General features: G+C 40.3%; 1 protein-coding gene across 3 annotated transcripts in view; it reads left to right on the top strand.

Annotated features, from left to right (window-relative positions):
• Positions 1–21,465, top strand: part of SEC24D (SEC24 homolog D, COPII coat complex component) — a 47,329-nt gene that overhangs the window by 19,342 nt on the left and 6,522 nt on the right. For all 3 annotated transcript variants that reach the window (XM_017825104.1, XM_017825105.1, XM_017825106.1), the window contains exons 9-18: positions 9,672–9,810; positions 11,359–11,474; positions 13,700–13,824; positions 16,822–17,013; positions 17,317–17,410; positions 18,813–18,929; positions 19,193–19,363; positions 19,841–19,937; positions 20,585–20,730; positions 21,300–21,438. In XM_017825104.1, coding sequence (XP_017680593.1) covers positions 9,672–9,810; positions 11,359–11,474; positions 13,700–13,824; positions 16,822–17,013; positions 17,317–17,410; positions 18,813–18,929; positions 19,193–19,363; positions 19,841–19,937; positions 20,585–20,730; positions 21,300–21,438 — 1,336 coding nt within the window. The remainder of the gene's footprint in view (positions 1–9,671; positions 9,811–11,358; positions 11,475–13,699; positions 13,825–16,821; positions 17,014–17,316; positions 17,411–18,812; positions 18,930–19,192; positions 19,364–19,840; positions 19,938–20,584; positions 20,731–21,299; positions 21,439–21,465) is intronic.

Below are 21,465 nucleotides of genomic sequence, written 5' to 3'. Positions count from 1 at the left end.
CTTCGTGACATCCCTTCACAAGAGCCACATCAGCTCTTCCTCTGTGTATCCTCTTTATCTGTGTGCCTTTTTATATTCTCCTCCATTGCAGTATCTGCCTGTTTGCCTTCTGTGGAGGTAAGACTTGCTGGTCTGTAGCTCTGGGATCACCCAGAATTTCTTTGCAAAGTTTCTTTTTCCGTTGCTGCCTGCCTTCCTTTTGGGCACTGCAGCTAAGTTAAGCAATTGGTTTTATGTACAGCTCAGCAGTTTCACACTGAGTCTGTTTAGACAGGGCTTGCACTGTTAGACAGTAAAACTGTCCGTACTACCAGTAAGCTTTTTAAAACTATCAAATGATGATGGTTTTAAGGAAATTTTTTGAAGAGAAGTTTCTGAAAGAGTGACTCGTGACACGTCTGTCCTGCTCTCTGTATTAATTGTGTTACATATTCTGGTCTCTGGATTGTCCAAGATCCAGCAGAGAATGATTTTGTCCATGTCTTTGGGGCACATGGTCAAGGTCCTCTGTGCTGGTCCACGGTGAGAGTAGAAGTCCTGCACACGTGACACACCTTCATACGTGTTCCTGTATGTTGTGGTGGTAGGTGTGAGCCTAAGCACACATCTTCCAGTTACTAAAATAAAACAACTTCCAAAGCATCCTTGTTAGTGTCCTCGTTTGGGAGAGAGCTGTAAGGCTTTGGGCTCATAGCTCTGAGTCAACCTGGAGTATGGAGCAGGACAAGTATTTGAGAATCTCTGTTGCTCTGCTGATGCTATTTAATTTCTCCACTAGCTGGTGCCAGATTCATGTTTGGGGGTTTTGTTTAGCTCCCCTGGGGTGCCAGACTGTCATCCATGGGATGGAGAGCCCAGAACTCTCAAGCATCTCCAGGTCCTCACCCAGAAAGTCTTATACCACCCTGAAGGCTGGTGCCTGTAAGCTTGGTTTCGCAATGCCTAATTTGGAGGTGCACGGATCCTGCATTAGATGAGGCTTTTTTTATGGAATATGCCTGTGCTAGTCTGCATTTGGCAGTAAATAATTTGGAATTGGATTGCTTCCCCAGACTTCATCATGGAGCAGAAAGATTTTTGGTGCCCTGTTGGGCTGTAACTACTCTCTGTAACTAGAATGAACATTCAGAACCAGGTTTAGCAATGGCTTTTGCAGTGGAGCTCTTCCTAATTGAAGTAAATTTTCTGATTTACTTTTTTCTGCCTTTTTGGTTTTAGTGTGCATTGAAAAATAGTCTTAAAATGTACTCTCTAAAACACTTGTGCAGGATGTTGGTCCATGAACCACTGTTGGATGTAATTCTGAAAGAGAAGAGGACAACGACTTGAAAATCGGACATTTATATAAACCTTATTCATATTGTAATCAAAGTTCCTGACTAATTTTATACAAATTTGAAATTGAGACTGGGAAATGCCTTTATAAGGATGTTGTAATTGGTTTGTGCTAAGTTGGATGCTGTGACTGTCCTGTGCAATTGTGGCGGAAGAAAAAACTGACTAAGCAACAGTACATACAGAAGTAAAAAATAAAAAGTAACAGTTATATACACTTAGCTGGCCAACAATACTGATAATTTATTTTGCCAACAAAGATGACACTCAAGCACAAAATTACTTTGCCTATTGCTCTCTAACTGCAAATGGCTGCTTGAATGGCATTCACCATTCTGTGTGTGCATTGTCCTCTCCAGACTGCACTCCTGAGATGGAGTTTGTCTCATCTTGGGCACTGGCCAAAGCTGATTGTAGCAACAGCAGCAAATTAAATATTGTAAGACTGTGCAAGCTCTAACCTTAAGCTGTCAGAGATGTTACTCAGTTGCCTTGGAAACTTCACAGTCAGAACACGCTCCTATTTAGGAGCGACTTTAGGGCTTCAGGAGGAAAGGTTTATATTTTCTCTTTAAACTGGAGTTGTTACTGTGTTTTTAGTTTACACGTATTTTACTTATCCATGCATATTACTGCAAGGTTGTATTTTGGATGCCACCATGTAAAGTGTGTTATTACATTACAGTTACCAGCCCATGCTTGCTAGGTAGAGGCATAGATGACCTCAGCCCTAGAGTGAGGATCAGAGCAGTGAGGATCTGCGTGTCCTTAGCTCAGGTCGTGGTGTAACCCCAGCAGCAGCCAAGCTCCACACAGCCACTCCCTCACTCCCCCACCAGTGGGGTCAGGGAGAGAATCAGAAGGCTGACAGCTGGAAAACTTGTGGGTTGAGATAAAGTTCAATAGGGAAAGCAAAAGCCATGCATGTCATCAAAGCGAAACAAGGAATGAATTCGCTGCTTGCTGTGGTGTTCAGGTTGTACCCACTGTACCCGCTGCTGGCAGCTGTTCAGCTGTCTCCAGGAGTGCAGGGCCCCATCATGTGTGACTGGGGAAGACAAATGCCATCATTCCAAATGCCCCCTACTTTATATCCTGAGCATGATGTCACATGGTCTGGAATGTCCCTTTGGTCAGTTGGGGTCACCCGTCCCAGCTGTGTCTCCTCGCAGCCTCCCAGGCAACCCCAGTCTCCTCCCCAGTGTGGCACTACGGAAAGCAGAAAAGGCCTTGGCTCTGTGTGAGCCCTGCCCAGCAATAACAAAAGCATCTCTTTTTCATCAACCCTGTATTCAGTACAAATCTAAAACACAGCCCCGCACCAGCCCCAATGAGAAAGTTAACTGTGCCTCAGCCAAAGCAGCACACCTCATAACTCAGTTCCACACTGCCCCTTACTTGGGACATTCAGCTGTAGCTCAGTGTGAACAAAAGAGGGGAGGGTAGTTGCATACAAATATTCTGGATGGTTGATGCTTCTGGAGTCTGCTTGAAGCATGCCAGCTACCATAGTAGCAAAAGTATTCAGGGAAGAGAGACTCAAAGCAGGAACATCCCTATCTGATGTGGTATTTGTGAAGTAACAGTTTTCTGTTGACCTTCAAAACTGTCATTGTAAAAAGGACTTGACTTTTATAAAGGGCATTAAACCCATCCCAGGTCTCCGTGCTACAGAGGTGAAGTTATTCAGTGCTGCTTTTTGTTCACGGCACAAAAGGTCTCCTTGTGCTTTCCAAGTACTCCTGTGGCAATCGGCTCTATTGGCTTGGGAATGCAGCAAAGCACTTTAACTATGCCCAGTTCTTTCTGATTTCAGTGAAAATAAATTAATTAGCCTTAGAGGTGTGGTTACTAATAAATGGTGTCCAAGAAAGCCTGCAGATAAGCAGAACTATTTTATCCATCTCCAATTAAAACACTCCTAAATGTTTCTGTGCTTTTTTTTTCTAATTCAAGTTTCTTTCTTTAGTATATTTAGCTGTGCAAAAATAGGAGCAAGACAGTTGCTGTTGTGAAAGTTCTCAGGAATGCAAACATGAGTAGACAGTTTAAAAAGTCACAGTAATGCCTCAAAAGAGAAACAGCTCTAGGTTTTTGGGAAGGAGGGAGACCCTGCACTCATTAGACTTTCATGCATGATCCCTAAGTCAGCAATTGCTTTTCTCTCCTATGAAAAATATTATATATTAGGTATTTGTGCACACATCTGTCTATCCATCTATATATGTGTGTGCATAAAAAGGAAAAAAACCATATGTTTGATCTGTAAAGTTGATAAAACCCCAGCAGACGAGAATGGACTTGCAATCCAAAGTGGAGGTTTGTTTTTGTTCTTGCTAGAAAGTTGTGAATAACATTGATAATGTTCTTCTGATTTAGAATTTCATCTCTGAGAAGTGTTGCTTCTGAGGTCACTACACTACATTTGAATTTATACATAAACTTAAATATTTGGTCTCTAAACCCCGAGCTGCATATTCCATGAGTGCTCTTTGGAGTGTTACTTTATTGCCTGTCCTAAGGATGTTCTAGAGCATGTTAGAAATGGTCACAGCTTTGTTTGCATTAGGTGCTGCTTGGCCTTCTAAAACAGAATGAGTATCCCAATGTGCCCATTATCTTTGTATGGTACAGGCTGTGCCTGTCTTATAAACTGGGCTGTCAGGTTTATCATTTTCTTAGCATTCTTAAAAAATTCATGAGAGGATAAACTTACCTTGATATGACAATACAGTAAGGGACTGGGCCTGTCATGAAGTCAGTAGTAATAGTATTTTGTGCCCAAATTCAGTCTGCTATTTTGAAGATCCTCTGGAGTTGTCCTCCAGTGATTTGCAAAAAATATAAATGATGCCAGCATGAGGTGTCTTTTAGAGCTCTGTTTGCTTCTGTAAAACGAGCCAGATGGAGAACAAACCACTGAAAATGAAACTTCTGATTTTAATGTGAAAGTCCTGTGAGCGGGGAGCCTGGACTACCTCCCTGGTAATTATTCCTTACCATTTCTGTAGGGAAGCTTTCTAAAACTTGCCTGCCTTATTTTTCAATGGTTTTACAGCTAGTGTGAGAATCTTACCTGAAAATCTCAAACAAGGGCTGTGGTGCTGGAACATCTGTGACACTGATACGTGGGAAGTGGAGCTGTGGGTCGGCTCAGGCGTGAACCTCAGTCCTCCCCTGTGATTTAACATGTGCTTATCACCCTCAGGGGTGGGGGGGAGACAACATGGGAATGACAGCGCTGTCCTGGGGAAGTTTGGTCTGCCTCTGAGACCTTCCCTTGTTCTCCTCCTGTGTCTGTGCCTCTGCACCAGCTCCTCTCTTGCTGGGGTGAACGTACACTGGCTGAGGCAGGTCTTGCCTGAGATCTGATTGTTTAAGTGCTAACAGTTTGGAAGTCTGTTGTTCAGCACCATTTCTTGATTATCCAATTTCACACTCCTGCTTATATCACCAGTTAATCCTGGCTGCTGACCTTCACTTGAGATACAGCATGTCCTACATCCAAGTAACAGTCAGCACTACAGAGCTGAGAGGTGCTGGAGAGCTCTGACTTGTTAACACTTGGTATTCCCACTCTGGGATCATGACCAGCAGAACTTGTGGTGCCTCTCTCAAGCATTGAGTGAACTTTTTCATTTTTCCACCCCCCCCTTCTGTCACCTATATGATATGGAAATTCTGAGGAACTAGCTAATTTTAGTATTTCTTTATATCAAATTTTTATCATTATTACATGCATTTTCCCCCATTCTCAAATTTTTAAAAATCCTCCTTCTCATGTTGAATAGAGTAGCTTGGATTTGCACTATTCACACTGCCAACTCTATTCAATTAATTGCAATATTCCTCTTAAAAAGGGAATGCTGAATAAGGATTTCAAGGATAGTCTGAGGTATGATCCACTGAAATCAGTAACTAGTTTTCTGTTTATTTTACTACACCCTGGATTATATCCCATGTGCAGTGTCCACTTGCAATTCCCCTGTCCTGCCATGGTTTGTTTTGCAATGCTGTGTGTGCAGGTCAGTGTTCAGCCTGGGTCTGGAGGGGTTTTGAGCAAGCAGATTTGAACATGCTTTGTGCATTTTTATGTGATTGTAAAAACCAGGATAGAGCCAAGAGATCCTGCTTCATGTGGCTGATGCTTTAGCCATGCTGCAGTCTTGCAAGGAAACAGGGAAATATAGATGGAAAAGGACTGTGTTATGGAAAGTACTTGAACCTGCTGTGAACCTTCCAGAGGAGATAGTCCAAATTGGCTCGAGTCATCAGCTGAGGAGGCTGATCATGTTCAACATCTGAAAACCAGGAATAGGCAAACAATTTCTGCCTTTGGAGGGAATGGCTTCTGATAAAAGACAGTGGGAATATCACAAAAGGAAATGCTTTCTTGACATTTTAATGCGAATCAGTAAAACAAGTCAAAACCAAGGGATTATTTGTAGACTGGTTAATCTTTCTCGAAAGCAATCTATGATGATAGAATAAAAGAAAACAAACCCCTTCAACAGTGCTAGGAAACAGAGACACTTCAGTTCATGACCTAATTTCTTTCCAAAAACATCACTGTTACATTTCAAAATTCTCTTTGATTATTCAGAGGAGTTTTTCCTCAGTTTTTTACTGTACTAATTTAAACACAACAGAGTTGTTTCCCTCTGAGATAGTTTGCATTTGAAAAGACAACTTGTCTCATGTAACATGCAATGTTACATAGCATAGAGTGATGCTCCATGTTTTCCAGTGGCAATGCTCTTCAAAGCTTATGGAGCTGTTGGCAAGTTCCTCTTCTGGGCATGAGGTGTTGTAGGGACACCGATCTGTTTGTTTTGTTGTCTGATAAATGGCTCATTTTCTTCAGTATTTGCATTTGCCTTTCTTGTTCTCCAGAGGATCTCTCTCTTAGGATTTTTCTCTTTAGAATGCCTTTCCAGAGATGTGCCATGATGATCTTGAGCTTCATCACAGTCCTTTACTCCTACACTTAAAATTTCCAGCTGTGGCCCCGGTGATACTTTGCAGGCATCACAGGAAACCCTCAGGAGTGTGTCAGGACTTCATTTTTATAGCAAGCAATAGTAATTCAGCTTTCTCAGACTTGGAAGTGCAGGTTACAGTCCCTTTGGAAATTTTTATGGATGTGTTTCATCTTGGAGCTGTGCCATCAAAGTCTATCTATTGCTTTGTGATACTGTTCTGACTTCTGAGAGTTCTTGCTGAAATATTTCCAAAATAAAACTCCTGCTATCGCAGCTCTATTTGGGGTTAAGTTATGGTTTATCAGATCAGCTTTCAGGGCTTGCGCTTCAGGGGGGCCTCAAGGTTCCATGGAAGAAAAAGTTTGTGCAGGTCTCTTACAGCGTTTTCCATCTCTGCTGCCCAATCCTCCTTTGCTGTAACCTAAAATGACAGTGTTCTGCCTCCCAGCACAGCTGACTCGTTGTGCCTCTCTACTCTCCCAGTTTACAAAACAGGAATCCCTTTTGTGTGTCCTGTTCAGATTTAGCCTAGCAAGTATTTGTTTAGTCACTGGTTTTGAGAAATATTGACATTTAATAGCGCTGGAATGCCAGCAATCAATACCCAAGTGTTCCTTTTTGTGAGGTCCATGTCTGTTCTCTCTTTGGTGGTCAAAGGTTTGTGAAGAGATGAGGGGGAAGAGAAGTCCACATGTCTGGCAAATGTCCGAATAGTTGTGGCAGAGATCTCACTTGATGCACTTATCAGTGGTAGAGATGTAAGAGAGGAAAGAAAATGCTGATACTTTACAGGTAGAAAGGGAAAACCCCCAGGACTATTGCATTTGCTTAAAAAACCAAAACCAACCGAAAACAAAATGAAAAAAGGTATTTTTTGATTTTCTCTCATTCCCCTGCTCCCGTGATTTTGCCGCTGACTTCCATGGCACCATAAAGAGATCCCTCTGCTTTTTCTTCTGGTGTACAGTGACATCTACAGAGTGGAGCACAGCAAACAACGCTTTCCCATTTAGTGCCACGTCTCTTTTTTGACTGTTTTGCTTTTATGTATCATTACTTTAAACTCATGATTTTTTGCATTTTAATGCATGTACAGTATTATTTGTCTTTGTACATTCCCATAGAAATGTACCCTTTTTTTTCTTTTACCCTGACAGAAATGACTTTGATGTTTGGAAATGCAGTTTACAAACCCAAGCACAAATTCCTTTCTCTTGATGGGTAAACTGTCTGGTTCTACAGTGAAATGCACTGAAAGATTCCACCTTTTTTGAAATAAGTTTTCTTTCACAACTGTGTTGTTTTCATCAAGAAGTGGGTTTTTGGTGCTTTTGGTCAGTGCTTATTCTGAAATTATCACAGATAGCTTTATCATTAGATGTGTTCATTATTGAGGTAATGATTTACATGATTTGAAGAAAATACTAAGATGTAAATTCCATTTAATTAATTAATAAATCAATAAGGGTACACATAGAGCTTTTTTGCAGAATTTTTCTTTGTTAGACAGAATCCTTAATTCTGTCTCATACATTTTTGCTTGGTTTACTTTGTGAGTTTATTTTTTTCCCCTTATTTTTTTTGTCTTTAAGAGGTAATTTATTAGGTATGTGTAAGAATATAGACACCTGGCCTCTGAACTTCATGGCACTTATTTTTTTATTGTTTTTGTTCATGCTTTTTCTGTAAAGGTCCTAATTGTGGTATTTCAAAATATAAACATTTGGGGGTAATTTTTCTTAGCTCTTGGATAACATTAAATGTATCAAACTAAGGTTTAAAATTACTGAATCAACGTATATAAATATATCAGAAGTTGGTTTAGTCTTGTTTTTTTCCCCTACCAGGTCATATACGCTAATAATATTAACTGCAAACCAGATCCAGGTCTCATTAAACTAATACAGCAGAATGCTAATCAGAAAATTGCCAAGTAATGAACAAACCCCAGAACTTTTAAACCTTATTAAGCGATTGTAGCTGATGAGCAGGGTTTATAGCCAAGGCTTTCATGTCTGAAAAACGACCCTGAGAGTTTGCCAGCTGGCATTATGGGTTAATTTGGGGCAAACTCAATTCTCATAGAGGAAAGAACACAGTAAAATAATATTTCAGTGGAGCAGGAGGGAGCACTTAGAAGCCATGTAGTAAAAATGCACTCGTATGTAGAAAATCCTTGGCAAAATGTATTAAACCCTTTGGAGAAATAAATGAGTAAAATAGTCCCTGTAAAGTATAAGCAAACTATAGAATCTATGTAAGTAGTTAATGCTAGAAGACAGGAGTGATTTTCTAGGTGTCCAAAGACTCTTTGGCCCCAATAATATAATAATGTGTGTAAGATAATGTGTGTGATAGATGAAATATGTCCATTCCTCAAGAAGAGACAGAATAATTAAAAAAGTGCTAGTGTGATGTTTTAGCATTAAAAGGCATTGTCAGCACTTTTTTTTCTTCTAGGGGTCTGTTCTGTGTCCATACTCTGGACATTTCTTATGCTTATGTTCAGAGATTTTTAGTTGGGATTGAAAGGAGGAAGAAAAAGAAAGAAAAATAAAAACTGTAGAGTTTCACAAATAATGGAGCAAACTTCCATTTTCGTAGTGGCTTCAAGTCTGACTTTTCTAACATTAAGAATAATCACAGGAATCTTTCAATTGCTGCAGTTATTAGGGAAAGGGGCATCTGGAAAATGTCTTCCATTAGCTGTGGGTTTTGGCAGAGGCTCTAAGCAAGCGTGGTCAGTGTAATTAAACTGCCAAGTGCTTGAGGTGCTGGACTTGTTTGCTGTATGTATTTGCCTTCAATAAATATTAGTATTTCTCCTAAATCTCCTGCTCCAGCTGTGCCCCTGACATCATTTAAACATGAGTGTAGCATGTGACATGACAGCAGGGGGGCAGCATTTAGGACAAAATATGAGCAGGTTCCGTAGCAAATACCCATTTGCAGTAGATTTGCAGTAGATCTCTTCAGGAAATGTTCAGTCTGACAGAGAAGGCAAAAAGACCTGACTCCAACAGATTTCTCTTAGTGAGCTGTAAAAATTACCCTTTGCTGGAAAAAAATCAGCCTGGAGCCCTAAACTTCCAATGCTTTCAAAACTTTGTAGGCTTTTGGTCTGAATCCTTCTCTTTTTTTCATAAATATCAGAATATGACCTGTGAACTTGTAAATTTAGCCCCTGGGGAGATCCCTGGGGTTGAGCCAACCCTACCACAGATTTTGGGTGAACGCTGAATGATGAATGAACTCTTAAGCAACGATCTCCAACAAGAGTTAAATCTGACTTAACCTTTTCTAGCTCAATTTGATTTCAAGTTTGCATTGCTCTCTCTGTACCTCTTCATGTAGACACCCCTTTATCTTGTCAACCATGGGGAGACTGGACCGATCCGATGCAACCGGTGCAAAGCTTACATGTGTCCCTTCATGCAGTTCATTGAAGGTGGGAGAAGATACCAGTGTGGATTTTGTAACTGTATAAATGATGGTAAGTGGTATTTCTCTGACCTGTGATTCATGCAAATTCCATAACACTGTAAAGAAACTGTATCGCTACAATGATTTTCTTCACTTGCTGACTTGCTGACAAAATAGTTTAGGGAGATGCAGTAACTGGGCTTATTTCACAAATGAAAAAAAATTACTTCCCAAGAATAATACAGAATAAAGAATAAAACATTTGTTCAGTCTGATTTAAAAAAAAAAATATGTATGGAAAATAATGCTGACTCATGAAGCCCGGTCTGGTATGATCAAAACTTTATTTTAAAATTTTACATCAGCCCAGGATACAAAGCTGCTTGTGTTAACTGAAAGCAACTTCTGTGTGGAAAAAAATTAATTTCTTTAGGAAATGTAAATGTCCAGCAAGAAGCAGATATGTAGAACCATGTTAGCCTTGTCCTGTCCATGACTGTGGTTGCAATGGTTAACTAAGCCATTAATCTTACTGTGACAAGTGTTGGTGTTCACAGAAGATACCATGCCATATTTGTTCAAGTGTGCTGCATGTGACTCATAACTGTTCTTGTGCTCTTGGCGAAATCCCAAATCTTTGCCAGAACTAGCCTTTCTAGACATTTGTATCAAGTTGGATTTGCCCAGCTGGATCACAGGGGGATAGTGCTTTCCCTAATACAGTCATCTTTTCAACTCTGAAACGTGAACCTCCACAGACTCGCTCCAACCGCTTCTCTGCCTCGAGCTCTAATGTTTGTGCAAGCGTAGCAGATAATAAATTTCATAGTTTGTTAACTCTCATAAAGGGAAATATAAATGCACTGGGAACACTTTAAGAAAGACATTTATGTTGCAGTGTCATTTTAAATCATGCTTTGTATTACTACAGTGTCTTTTATCCAAGTCAGAAAGCGCTTATTAAAAAAAAAAAATTGATGAGGACTAAAAATGGCCAAGAAACAAGGTTGATATTCCTCTCACACACTTGCACTTTTACAGGCAAAAATGTGAAAAATAAGCATTCTGAATATGTATTCATTGAGGAACAAGGAGCTAAACCCCAGAGGTGACTCTTCCCCAAAGTGATTCTAAGCCTTAGACTGGCTCTGTAAATTGTTGATGGCAAACACACTTGATTTCCTACTTTTTACCTGTAGCTGCAGAAGGTTCCCAATATAATGGACCTGATGCTCTCGTACACTAGGCCAGGGCTGTGAACCTTGTAGTGCTATTTCCGGTGCAGTGGTATTTTTGGATAAAGCAGGACAGGCTTTAGGAAAAGTTTTACTGCTGTCCCTCTGCAGAGCTCTGGCTGTGGTGATTTGAATTAATCTGAGGCTAGACTGTATCTGCTAACAAAATAGTCACTGTTAAGTCTGTATCCTGTGGGAAACAGGCTCCTGCCAGTGGGAATGACCTGGGTCAGTTTTACTGGAGAAGTGTTTAAACTCTTCCTTTGATCAGAGAAAGAGGAGCCTACATTAGTACATCACATCTGCTGAAAGAATTTGTCGTGTTGTTCCCCTCCTTTCCAAATTGTAAATGTTTTTTCCCTGGTTCTTTTGTTGGCTTGTAGTCCCTTCATTCTTCTTTCAACACCTGGACCACATGGGCCGACGGATAGACCACTACGAAAGGCCTGAGCTGTCCCTGGGATCTTATGAATATGTTGCTACTCTGGACTATTGCAGAGTGAGTATTTCCAGTATGCAAACCAATGTTACATCAAGGCAAACAAGCTCCTTTAAATACTTACAGTTGAGTAAATGCACTTGTAAGGTGAGCATCAGAGTCCAGGAACGTTCTAGAAGATGTAGATACACGTGGAGAATGTAATGTTTTGTTCTTTTGTGCTGCAGAGTGGGAGACAAACAAGTAATAATAACAAACAGCACAGCAAAGTCATGGATCACCAGTATTTAATGGGGCATTCATTTGGTACTAGCTGGTGTGTTGCATTGCATAGGGGATATATTTGAGATTCTGATGAATTGTTGCATTTTAGATGTATGTCTTCTATGGATTCTGAAGACAGGCACACACATAAATTGCCTTCCCAATATTGAAAACCTTAGTAAGGGAATTTGACCTTGTAATCTTTTCCCGGCAAGAGTAGTTTTGGTGTTCTTACCAGTAAGTTACAATGGAATGAGTTCTCTCTCCTAATATTGATTCACTGAAGGACTCAATCCAAAGCCCACTCAAGTCTCTGTAAATATTTGTAGTTGGTTTTATTAGAGAACTGAATTTGATAGTTCTGGGATCATAAATTCTTAAATTTTTCAAACTTTAGCTCAGTTTACAAAACTGCAAGTGTGATTTCATCTGACCACAGCACGGACATATTTTTCTGTTCTTGCTGAAATCAGGCAGAATTTTCTCCCTGGGAGTGGAGCTGAGGTCATGGTAAGGTTAGGAAAGGCAACTGGGCCCTATGAAGTCTTGAAGTAGCTACCAGTAACTTCCTCAGACCATCAGATTATTGCTGGTATGAAGAAAATGGACAGGTTTAATTCTACTTTTTGACTAGGGCACTGCTCCAAATCCAGTGAAATCCCTGAGATAACCTATAAAGATTGGATTGAAACCTGGGTTAAACCCCAGAACAGAAGAGAATTGTGGTGGTGAGGCATTACAGAAACACAGTGGGGGATGCTCAGTGTGCATCCAGTGTAGCTCCATCAAATTCTGAAACCTCTTGTGTGCTGAACGGCTGTGTGCCATTTCCACCCTTCTTTTTCTCTGCCAGCTTGTTGCAAAGACCCATCCATAGACTTACTGGAATGTTACAGAAATGAAATCTTCTATGGAATTAACAGTTACACTGGAAATGCCAAGTCATTAAATGTTACAGAAGTTAACATTATTTTATAATTCACTTTTCATTTGGCTCCGAGTTGTAGAGGTTTAAATATTTTATAAATCCAGTTCAAGACCAGAACTGAGAAGTCATTTCCTTTTGTGCTTATCAAATGACAAGGATGAACAGCCACAAAAAATGTTAACAAATCCCAGCTGGTTTGCATTATTGCCCTCCTGCTTAGTGGATGTGCCGAGAGCACGAGCCCTTGTTTCTACCATTTATTTGTCAGAAATTAGGCAGAGATTCTTTATGAATGGTGATCTGATACAAGAGTTTAGAAGCAATGTTTGGTGCAGTTTCTGAAACTTTAGGATTCAAGTAAACAGAACAGCTTTGAAAAATACTGCCTGGTTTCAGTTCACAGGAATTAATCCTGATTTACATGAGTCAAATGAGTGCAATCAAGGGTATAATGTTTAGTTTAGTTTAAAGTGTGCCAGGGACTAAGGATAAGTCATAATTCAAGGGTTAGATGAATTTTTCTTAGATGGAGGTACACTGCTGTCCAGAATGTGTTGGAGTGTGAGACAGCAAGGCAGAGACAGGATGCAGACAATCACCACTGAGTGCTGCAGAGAACTGAGATGTTCTAATTCTGGTTCAGTACCCAAGCTGTACTTTCTGTTTCCAGATTGGTTAAAAATCCCTTAAACAGCTGTTAGAGGAAAAATGCTAAGAAAAGCTAAATTTCAGCATTAACAAAATTATATTCCATCTCGCTATAGGGAATGCAAAACCATATGGGTTTGCCAAAAGGCAAATTTGTTTAAACACTTGAATTCCGGCAGAAAATGTTTGTGTCGCATCTTATCTAATAAGCTGTTATCCTTTAGATATTTTGTTCCATTAGGATGCTGTTTTCCATTGACAACGTTTTATTCCAGGGCTGGACTTTACCCAATTCGTGTCAGCTTTCTGCAATAGTTCCTAGTTATCATTCACAGCATTTTCCAAACAACACTGTATTTACATTGCTTTTTATGGTACCACCTGTACAATTTTCCTCATAACAAGACACTGTCTAATTTTCCCTGTGAATGTTTTTTTTGTGTAGGACAAGAAGCCTCCAAATCCACCAGCTTATATCTTCATGATTGATGTATCCTACAGAAACATAAAGAGTGGCCTAGTTAAACTCATATGTGATGAACTAAAGACTCTGCTAGATAAACTTCCAAGGTAAAGAAACAGTGTGCTTTGTTTAACTCACTACACTGCACTTCTCATGAAGCAGCTCTGCATGTTGAAAGGCAAAACCAAGCTATAGAAAATGTTAGAATTTACAGTACAGGCATTTTTGGGGTGATAGTGACAAAATGTTAGTTTTTAGCACTGCTGGCAGTTGTTAGACCTTGATGTCTGGGTTTACTGTATGAACAGGAAGACTCTGCCATACCAACTGCACGTGTAGCTTGTGTTCTTTTCCTTTCTTGCAGTGAACTCTAGTGGTGTTTTCAGCTCAGTCACAGCTCATAGTTTCGACTTTACTTGCTGTAGTTGTGTTTACTGCAATGCTGCTTTTCTCATTAAATTAAACAGGGAAATACCCAAAGCAGAGTACTTGAGAGTGGCCACTCTCTTAGAGCCATAGTGTTGGTGCCTTGTATCTTTAGCTCTTACTGTTAATAAGCAAAACATTTAAAGCATCTTGCTGCATTGCGAGACTTTCTTGTCCTGGTTTGTACCTGAGAGGAGAACAACTCTTGTGGGCAGCAAACATCTTATGAAATACAGCACATGTGCTTTGTGAGCATGAAACACACATGTAGCAGTCTTGCTGCTGATCAGTATCATTGACAGGATATTATTTTAGTGCAGTGTAGTATGGGGTTTAGTGTATAGATATACTTTTCAATAAAGATTAAACAGTGATGACACATGTAGTGAAATGAGAGCAGTGAAAGACTCAAAAGCGATGTAGACAAGGTGTTTCTCGTCTGCATATAAAAAAGAACTTCCAAAAAGAAAATATATTCGAAGTGCCAATACTTGCAGAGGGAGAACACACTTAAGAAATGGAGAGAGCAGTGTGAGGAAGGGTGTGAGATAAGATCCTTGGGATAATCTGGGATATGCAATTCCAGTCCAGGGCAGGGGGGTTCATTTGTCAGATGCCCATGTAAGGCCATCTCTCAAGTACTTTTTCATTGAAGATCACACTGGAGACACAAGTATTCGGTATTATCCTGAACATGTCAGAGCTTTCCATCACGATCAGTCATGACTCCGAAGATAATAAGAGGCTTGAGTGGAGTAACAAAAAACAGCTGGCAGTTTACAAACACCTAGGCTTGAATAGGGAAAGTTGAGGAAGAATGAAAGCAAGTGTATCTACATCACAAAAGAGAAACATTTACCTTTCTCCTCACTGGCACTCTGCAGAGATCTGCTGCCAAATAATGTGGGCCGAAGTTTTCATGTCCACTGAAAAAAAAATTAAAAAAAAAAAAGAAAGCCAGGCCCTTTAGTTTCCCCAGACTTGTCTGTTGTCCTAAACAATATTAATTTAAAAAAGACCAACATAAGGCATTCCACCAAAATTTGTGATAAGACTTTGTGCTGAGACACAAAGGTCACTGTGTTCATTCAAAGTTCATTTTCTGTTGCTGGACAAATACACCTGCAAAAATACTCTGCTCTTACCACATGAGGGAAGAGCCTTGTGCAGGGACTTCGCCCTGTGCTTGTATCTTTAAGAGGAAGGACTTAGGGTAGTGAAGTGATCTATGTCACAAAAAGGTCTTGCTTGCTCAAATTTTAGAGCAGAGCTGTTCAAAATGTCTTCCAAGCCAGAACACAAGAGAAATCGAGAGAAATGTGTTTATAGAAATTGTGCTTATGAGCTCAGAAAATCACCATAATGAGTTGTGCAACTATGATTTTAAGGTGCATGACTAAAACAACATTTGAATGCTTTTCTGTAATATGATTCCTTGTCAGACTTTAAAAAGAACTAAATGCTGTGTGAGCTCCAAAGGCAGTTGTCTGCTGATCTTTAAATGGTGATAGATCTTGGATGAAGTGTGACAGTGCAGACATGGGTAAGAGCAGCACCTGGAAGAAAGGTCCAAACACCTGCTGTGTAACACCTTTGGGACTAGGATGATGTGGATGCTTCTCTTTGAAAAAGGAGAGTGCTCTATGTATAGAAATGTAATAGTACTTTGTCCTCCTCAAGCTCTGGGATGCTCCTACCAATCATGTTACTAAGAAGGCAGTGCCTGAGTGCTGAGAATGATTCAGAATTTACATCCAGAAGTGATGCATCTGTTTGAGTTACTGTATCTTGGAGGAATTACTTAAAATGCTTCCTTATGCAGTGTGCTCAATAGAGAATATTGATTCATTTTGGGTCAAAGTAGCCCCTTTCTCATCCAACTGCGTTCCCATAAAATGCAAATGGCAGATTAACATTCTAGACTGATGGCAGAGGTAGTTTGTAGGAGTAAAATTATTTCTGTGCCAAGGGCAAAGTTTTAGATAAGGCTGTGAAACTGCCAGTGATGGTTTTTGTGGTAAAGGGTTGGTTTGCTGTTTACAAGAGAAACCCTGCTACAAAAAGGTGCTGTTTTATTAGTAATTGAGACCAGTTTTTGACAAGGATTGCCTTTTAATGAATGCTCACTGAAGTTAGGACTGTGAACCTGGTAAAGGGCTAACTGGGACTTATTGGTGGTGCTGCTACTGATGGCAGAACGGGCTGGTGCTCTCAGGAGTCATCTCCACCAAACCACCCACCAAAGTCACCAGATATAATTCAAGCCTGGTTCTGCTCTGATTGGGCATCAAGCATTAGTGGCACTGAACTACAATGTATCCTAAATAAAGACTGTTTTCTCATCATATCTTGTAACTAATTGTCCTCTTTTTTCCATGTTTTGATGACAACATGGTTTATTCTTTATCTTAGGGACTTTTAACTGTTTGAGCAGGATGCACCATTGATGTAAATATATATTTTTTTAAAAAATAAACAATAGAGCAGTTGATTTTATCAGGGTGTTTGAATTTGACCCAAGGCAAAGACTGAGGCCATTACATCTGCTTGGTTGTTGTTTGCTTTGTTGCTCCCAGCACAGATAATGATCAGAGAGTGCCTTGCATGTGGAAGGAATGCTTTTATTGCAAAGTCAGAATTTCAGAATTATAACCACTTGGGTTTTGTTTTTCTTACAGAGAAGAACAAGAAGAATCCTCAGCAATTCGAGTTGGTTTTGTGACTTATAACAAGGTCCTCCACTTCTTCAATGTAAAAAGCAGCTTAGCTCAGCCTCAGATGATGGTGGTCACAGATGTTTCAGAAGTGTTTGTTCCTTTGCTGGATGGTTTCCTTGTTGACTTCGAGGAATCACGATCAGTTATTACCAAGTAAAGTATAATCATTCCTTTTGAGACTAAGATGTGAATGCTTTATGATATGCATTATGTCTTTTAGTCAGCTGGGGTTAGGGGCATACATGTATCTGTGGAAATACTTCAGAAGCCAGCAGATGCCTCTATTTCCACCTCTGAGGCAAAGAAATAGTGATAGCCATCAAAACTCGTATTATTTTTATAATATACATGTACATGGAAAATGTCTTCCTCTGTGAAGACTGGGTATGTTACAAGGTTTGGGGATGATCCCAAATATGCTGCCGAGTTGAGACATTGATCCTTTCTCTTTTGTAGCTTGTTGGACCAGATTCCAGAGTTGTTTGCAGACACCAATGAGAGTGAGACCATCTTCGCTCCTGTTATCCAGGCTGGCATGGAGGCACTAAAGGTTGGAACATGCCTTTCGGGAAGAGAACCAGCTCCAAACTGGGTTTGCCAAAAGCCAGTCCCATCACAGTGGGAAATTAGGGAAAAAAGTGATTGTTTCCAGCACTAATTCTAACAATTCTAGCTTTAGTCAAAATGAGAACACTGGCAAGCATAACATCTGTTCCCAGATTTTCTTATTGAGGGAAACCAGTCCCTAGAATCTATTCTACACCGAAGGGATGTTTAGGAGAAGATGAGGAGCAGGAGTCAGTTTGTTGTTCAGTATTTGGGAGAAATAAAGAAGTGTTTAGTTACTGCAGCAGAACCAGTCCATATTCTGGGTGTTTGCACAGGTACCCAGTCTCCGCATGTGTGAAGGGCAGGAAAGTCAGTATAAGATACAATTTTGCTCTGCTCCTTCTCCTGCTTCTGCAAAACTTCTTGTGCAAAACAGGATATTTATGACTGTATCTGAACTAGGTGGGATTGGAGGGTTTCTGTTTGACAAGTTCTCACAGCTTGGATACAGCTGGCAGTGACTCCAGGATGCTGCCCGGTCCCTTTCTGTATGTCCAGGACACCCCCTGAAGTGCTGACATTTCCCTGGAGCACTGCCAATAAACACACACCACCCTGGGTCACCACAGGATTTGTAGGGGCAGAACAGTGCTGGTTTAAAGTACTTGATTTATCTGTCAGCTTTGTATGAGTAAAGCATGAACTTTGAGCAGATTCTCAAATGTGTTTCTTAAATACTAATTTAATACCTATTTTCTTGTTATTTATTCATACTGCCAGCAGATACGTGTCTGAATGCTTTCCCCTAATACTTGACTTCTACAAAACAAATTTAAGGGCTCTTAATTAAGTTTTTATTTAGCTCAGTATTTTTAAGTTATAATTTGTAAGGATTTTCACTGGGAATTATGCATCTGCATATACCTGTGTACAGGAATGCAACTGTCACTCATCTATAAAACCATAATGAACACTAGTGTGTCTGAACTGAAAGAAACAATTTTCCTCTAAAACTACATTTTCTTTCACTTTTATCTGATCTTAGTATTTGTACTTTTTGATACTTGTTGCTCGTTGCATAATGCTTGCATCCAACTGGAAAATCTCTGAGAGAGGTACTCCCAGTTCTGCCCATCAAGATTTTAGATTTCTCTGTAGAAAGTACTGTAAGAACATATCAGGCAACATACCTGTGTGCTGGAGTAAGTTATTTCCTGACAGAAAAGCCCCAGTTTGTCTGGGAACTTACTTCCATCCAGTTTTTATCATTTCATTCTAAGTGATTTATCTATCTCTGAGGAACTCACAAAATTTACAGTGTTCTCTGAGAGACCCCAATGTATGAATATTAGGCTTGTTAAAATTGCAATAATAAACATGCCAGTATGGTATCTTTGAAACAGGCTGCAGAACGTGCTGGGAAATTGTTTATCTTCCATTCTTCATTGCCAACTGCGGAAGCACCAGGGAAGTTGAAGAACAGAGATGACAAAAAGCTACTCAATACAGATAAGGAAAAGGTATTTTCTACTCTGAGCTACCAGGGGTCTACTGTTACACTGATTTTCTCTAATAGGGCATTGATCTTTTTTCATTGATGCCTCTTTAGTGATTAGTTCTCCAAGAACGTACTGAAATGGTTCCCTGCAAACATGGGCAAGGGCAACATGTGTTGATCATAGCCATGGCTCACTTCAAACTTCATCCTTTTGTCTTCACGTGGCCATTTTGGTTGTGGTCGGTACCTAATGTGATGACACCTGTATTTTTTATTCTTGTGCAGACGCTCTTCCAGCCCCAGGGGAACTGTTATGAGGCCTTAGCCAGGGATTGTGTGGCCAATGGCTGCTGTGTGAATTTGTTCCTCTTCCCAAATCAGTACGTGGACGTAGCCTCTGTGGGCCTTGTCACAATGTACACTGGAGGAACACTGTACAAGTACAACAATTTCCAGGTAAGTGGTGCACATTTTCCTGCCTTTCAGATAGAAACACCTGGGGGGAGTTGTTGCTTTTCATCTCAGTTCAATGTGTGCTTGGACATTTAACATTAAAGCAGAGTTTGGAAAAGCTGGTTATCAACTCCAGGGGATAAAATTCAAACTTAGAAATGACAGATCAGGCTCAAATTTGTATCTCAAAACAGTAATAAGCTGGTTGGCATCTTAAAATCCTGCCTAGGCTGTGGGATTAAGTGCAGGAGTGGATGTTACTGGAGCTCGTTTGGTTGAACAGAAATTCTGGATGTGCAGGCCTAGTGGTGAGTGGTGCACACCTGTGTATGTACGATTCTGATAGCAACAGGCAACGTTTGAAATCTTTCAGAGGACTTGAGAGCTGGTAAATGTGAACAGATTTGCTGGGGGAGGGTCACGGGAAGGGTGCTGGCTCACTGCTGAACTGCAGCTTCTCCTCCTGCTCTGCACTCACAGCTCGATGGCGACAGCCCCCAGTTCCTAAGTGACCTCAGGAGGGATATGGAAAAAAAGATGGGATTTGATGCCACGATGAGGGTTCGGACAAGTACAGGTAATGGGACCCATGGGAATAAGCATGAACGTTAAATACAGTGCTGTGCAGATCATGTGTAAGATAAGGCTGCTTTAACTTCATTATTTACTGCTTCAAAAGCAATTGAATAGACTGATAAAATGCATGGATATGTGTATATATATATATATATACATATATTTTCATATATATATGTGTGTGTATATATATATACATATATATATGTACATATATACACACACACACATCCTCTATATTCCTCCTTAACAACTGCTTATCCAATCTGAGGAAGGCTTCTGATCACTGTGCACACATCACGGAATGCAAGTAAGTTGTATAAAAAGGTATTGCTTCTGGACAGGTACGTGTTCCTTATTTTCACACTCTAGTGACATTACTGTGCCTACTTTCCAAGCATCCTTTCATTCATGCTTACCTCAAATGCAAACACACACACAGGCCAAGCCAACAGTGCAGAAGGTCTGCACTGTCTGTCACAGCTTTTCCTTCTCACCCAGCTGTCACTAATGCCATCAGCAACAACAGTTGGTGGCACCCACTGAGGCTGCAAAGCCTTGAGAGAAAATGGTTCCTGCTTCAGCAAGTAATGTCAATTTTATTTACCATTTTTTTAAATAAAATGCCCCATTTTAATCTGGCTGTAGGATTCAGGGCTACGGAATTCTTGGGAGCCATTTACATGAACAACACTACAGATGTAGAGATGGCAGCGGTTGATTGTGACAAGGCAGTGACAGTGGAGTTCAAACATGATGACAAACTGAATGAAGACACTGGAGCCTTGATTCAGGTAAAAAAGTTTTATAATGTCATGTAATGGTGAGCAAGAACTTCTGCAGTCATAGCAGAAAAGAAGTGATGGTGTAGGACTAATGGGAGCAAGGCACAACTTGCCATACCACCACTAATAAAAGGTGTGTTCCCCTACCTCTGTAGTACATGTTCTATTCAGGGACACCACAATGCTTTCTAAACACTCATTGAGACCTCATGATGTGTTTATTTTTTCCATTTTATTATAAGTAAGTTTATTTGGAGTACAAGATTCATTGCTACTTATATGGCAGTTGTTATTGCTGTGGCACTCATTGTGATCTTTCTGTTCAAGAGCAGCCCTCTATTGCTAAACATCACTTCCAATGTTACTGGAGGACTTTTTATAACTTTAATAACTTTTATAATTTTTAATCTACTTCCATAAGAACTACAGATATGTTGCTGCCAGCAATACTGCCAGGCTGTGCTGGCTCCAGAAGGCATTTTATGCCTTTGATGCACCGAGTGGGTGGTTCTTGCCTGACAGCAGCTTTTTGTTTTGCAGTAAAAAGCAAATGGTGGTGGTTTGTGTGTGTGTTGCAGTGTGCTCTCCTTTACACAACGGTGAGCGGGCAGCGGCGCATCCGCATCCACAACATAGGCTTGAACTGCAGCGCCCAGTTGGCTGATGTCTACAGGACTTGTGAGACTGACGCACTCATCAACTTCTTTGCTAAGTCAGGTAAAGTTACAACAGACCAGTTTGGTT

This window comes from Lepidothrix coronata, unplaced genomic scaffold (assembly GCF_001604755.1).
Source record: "Lepidothrix coronata isolate B3197 unplaced genomic scaffold, Lepidothrix_coronata-1.0 Scaffold116, whole genome shotgun sequence".
Taxonomy (NCBI): Eukaryota; Metazoa; Chordata; class Aves; order Passeriformes; family Pipridae; genus Lepidothrix; species Lepidothrix coronata.
The sequence above is the reverse complement of the archived record's forward strand: the minus strand, read 5'-3'. Positions and strand labels throughout refer to the sequence as shown.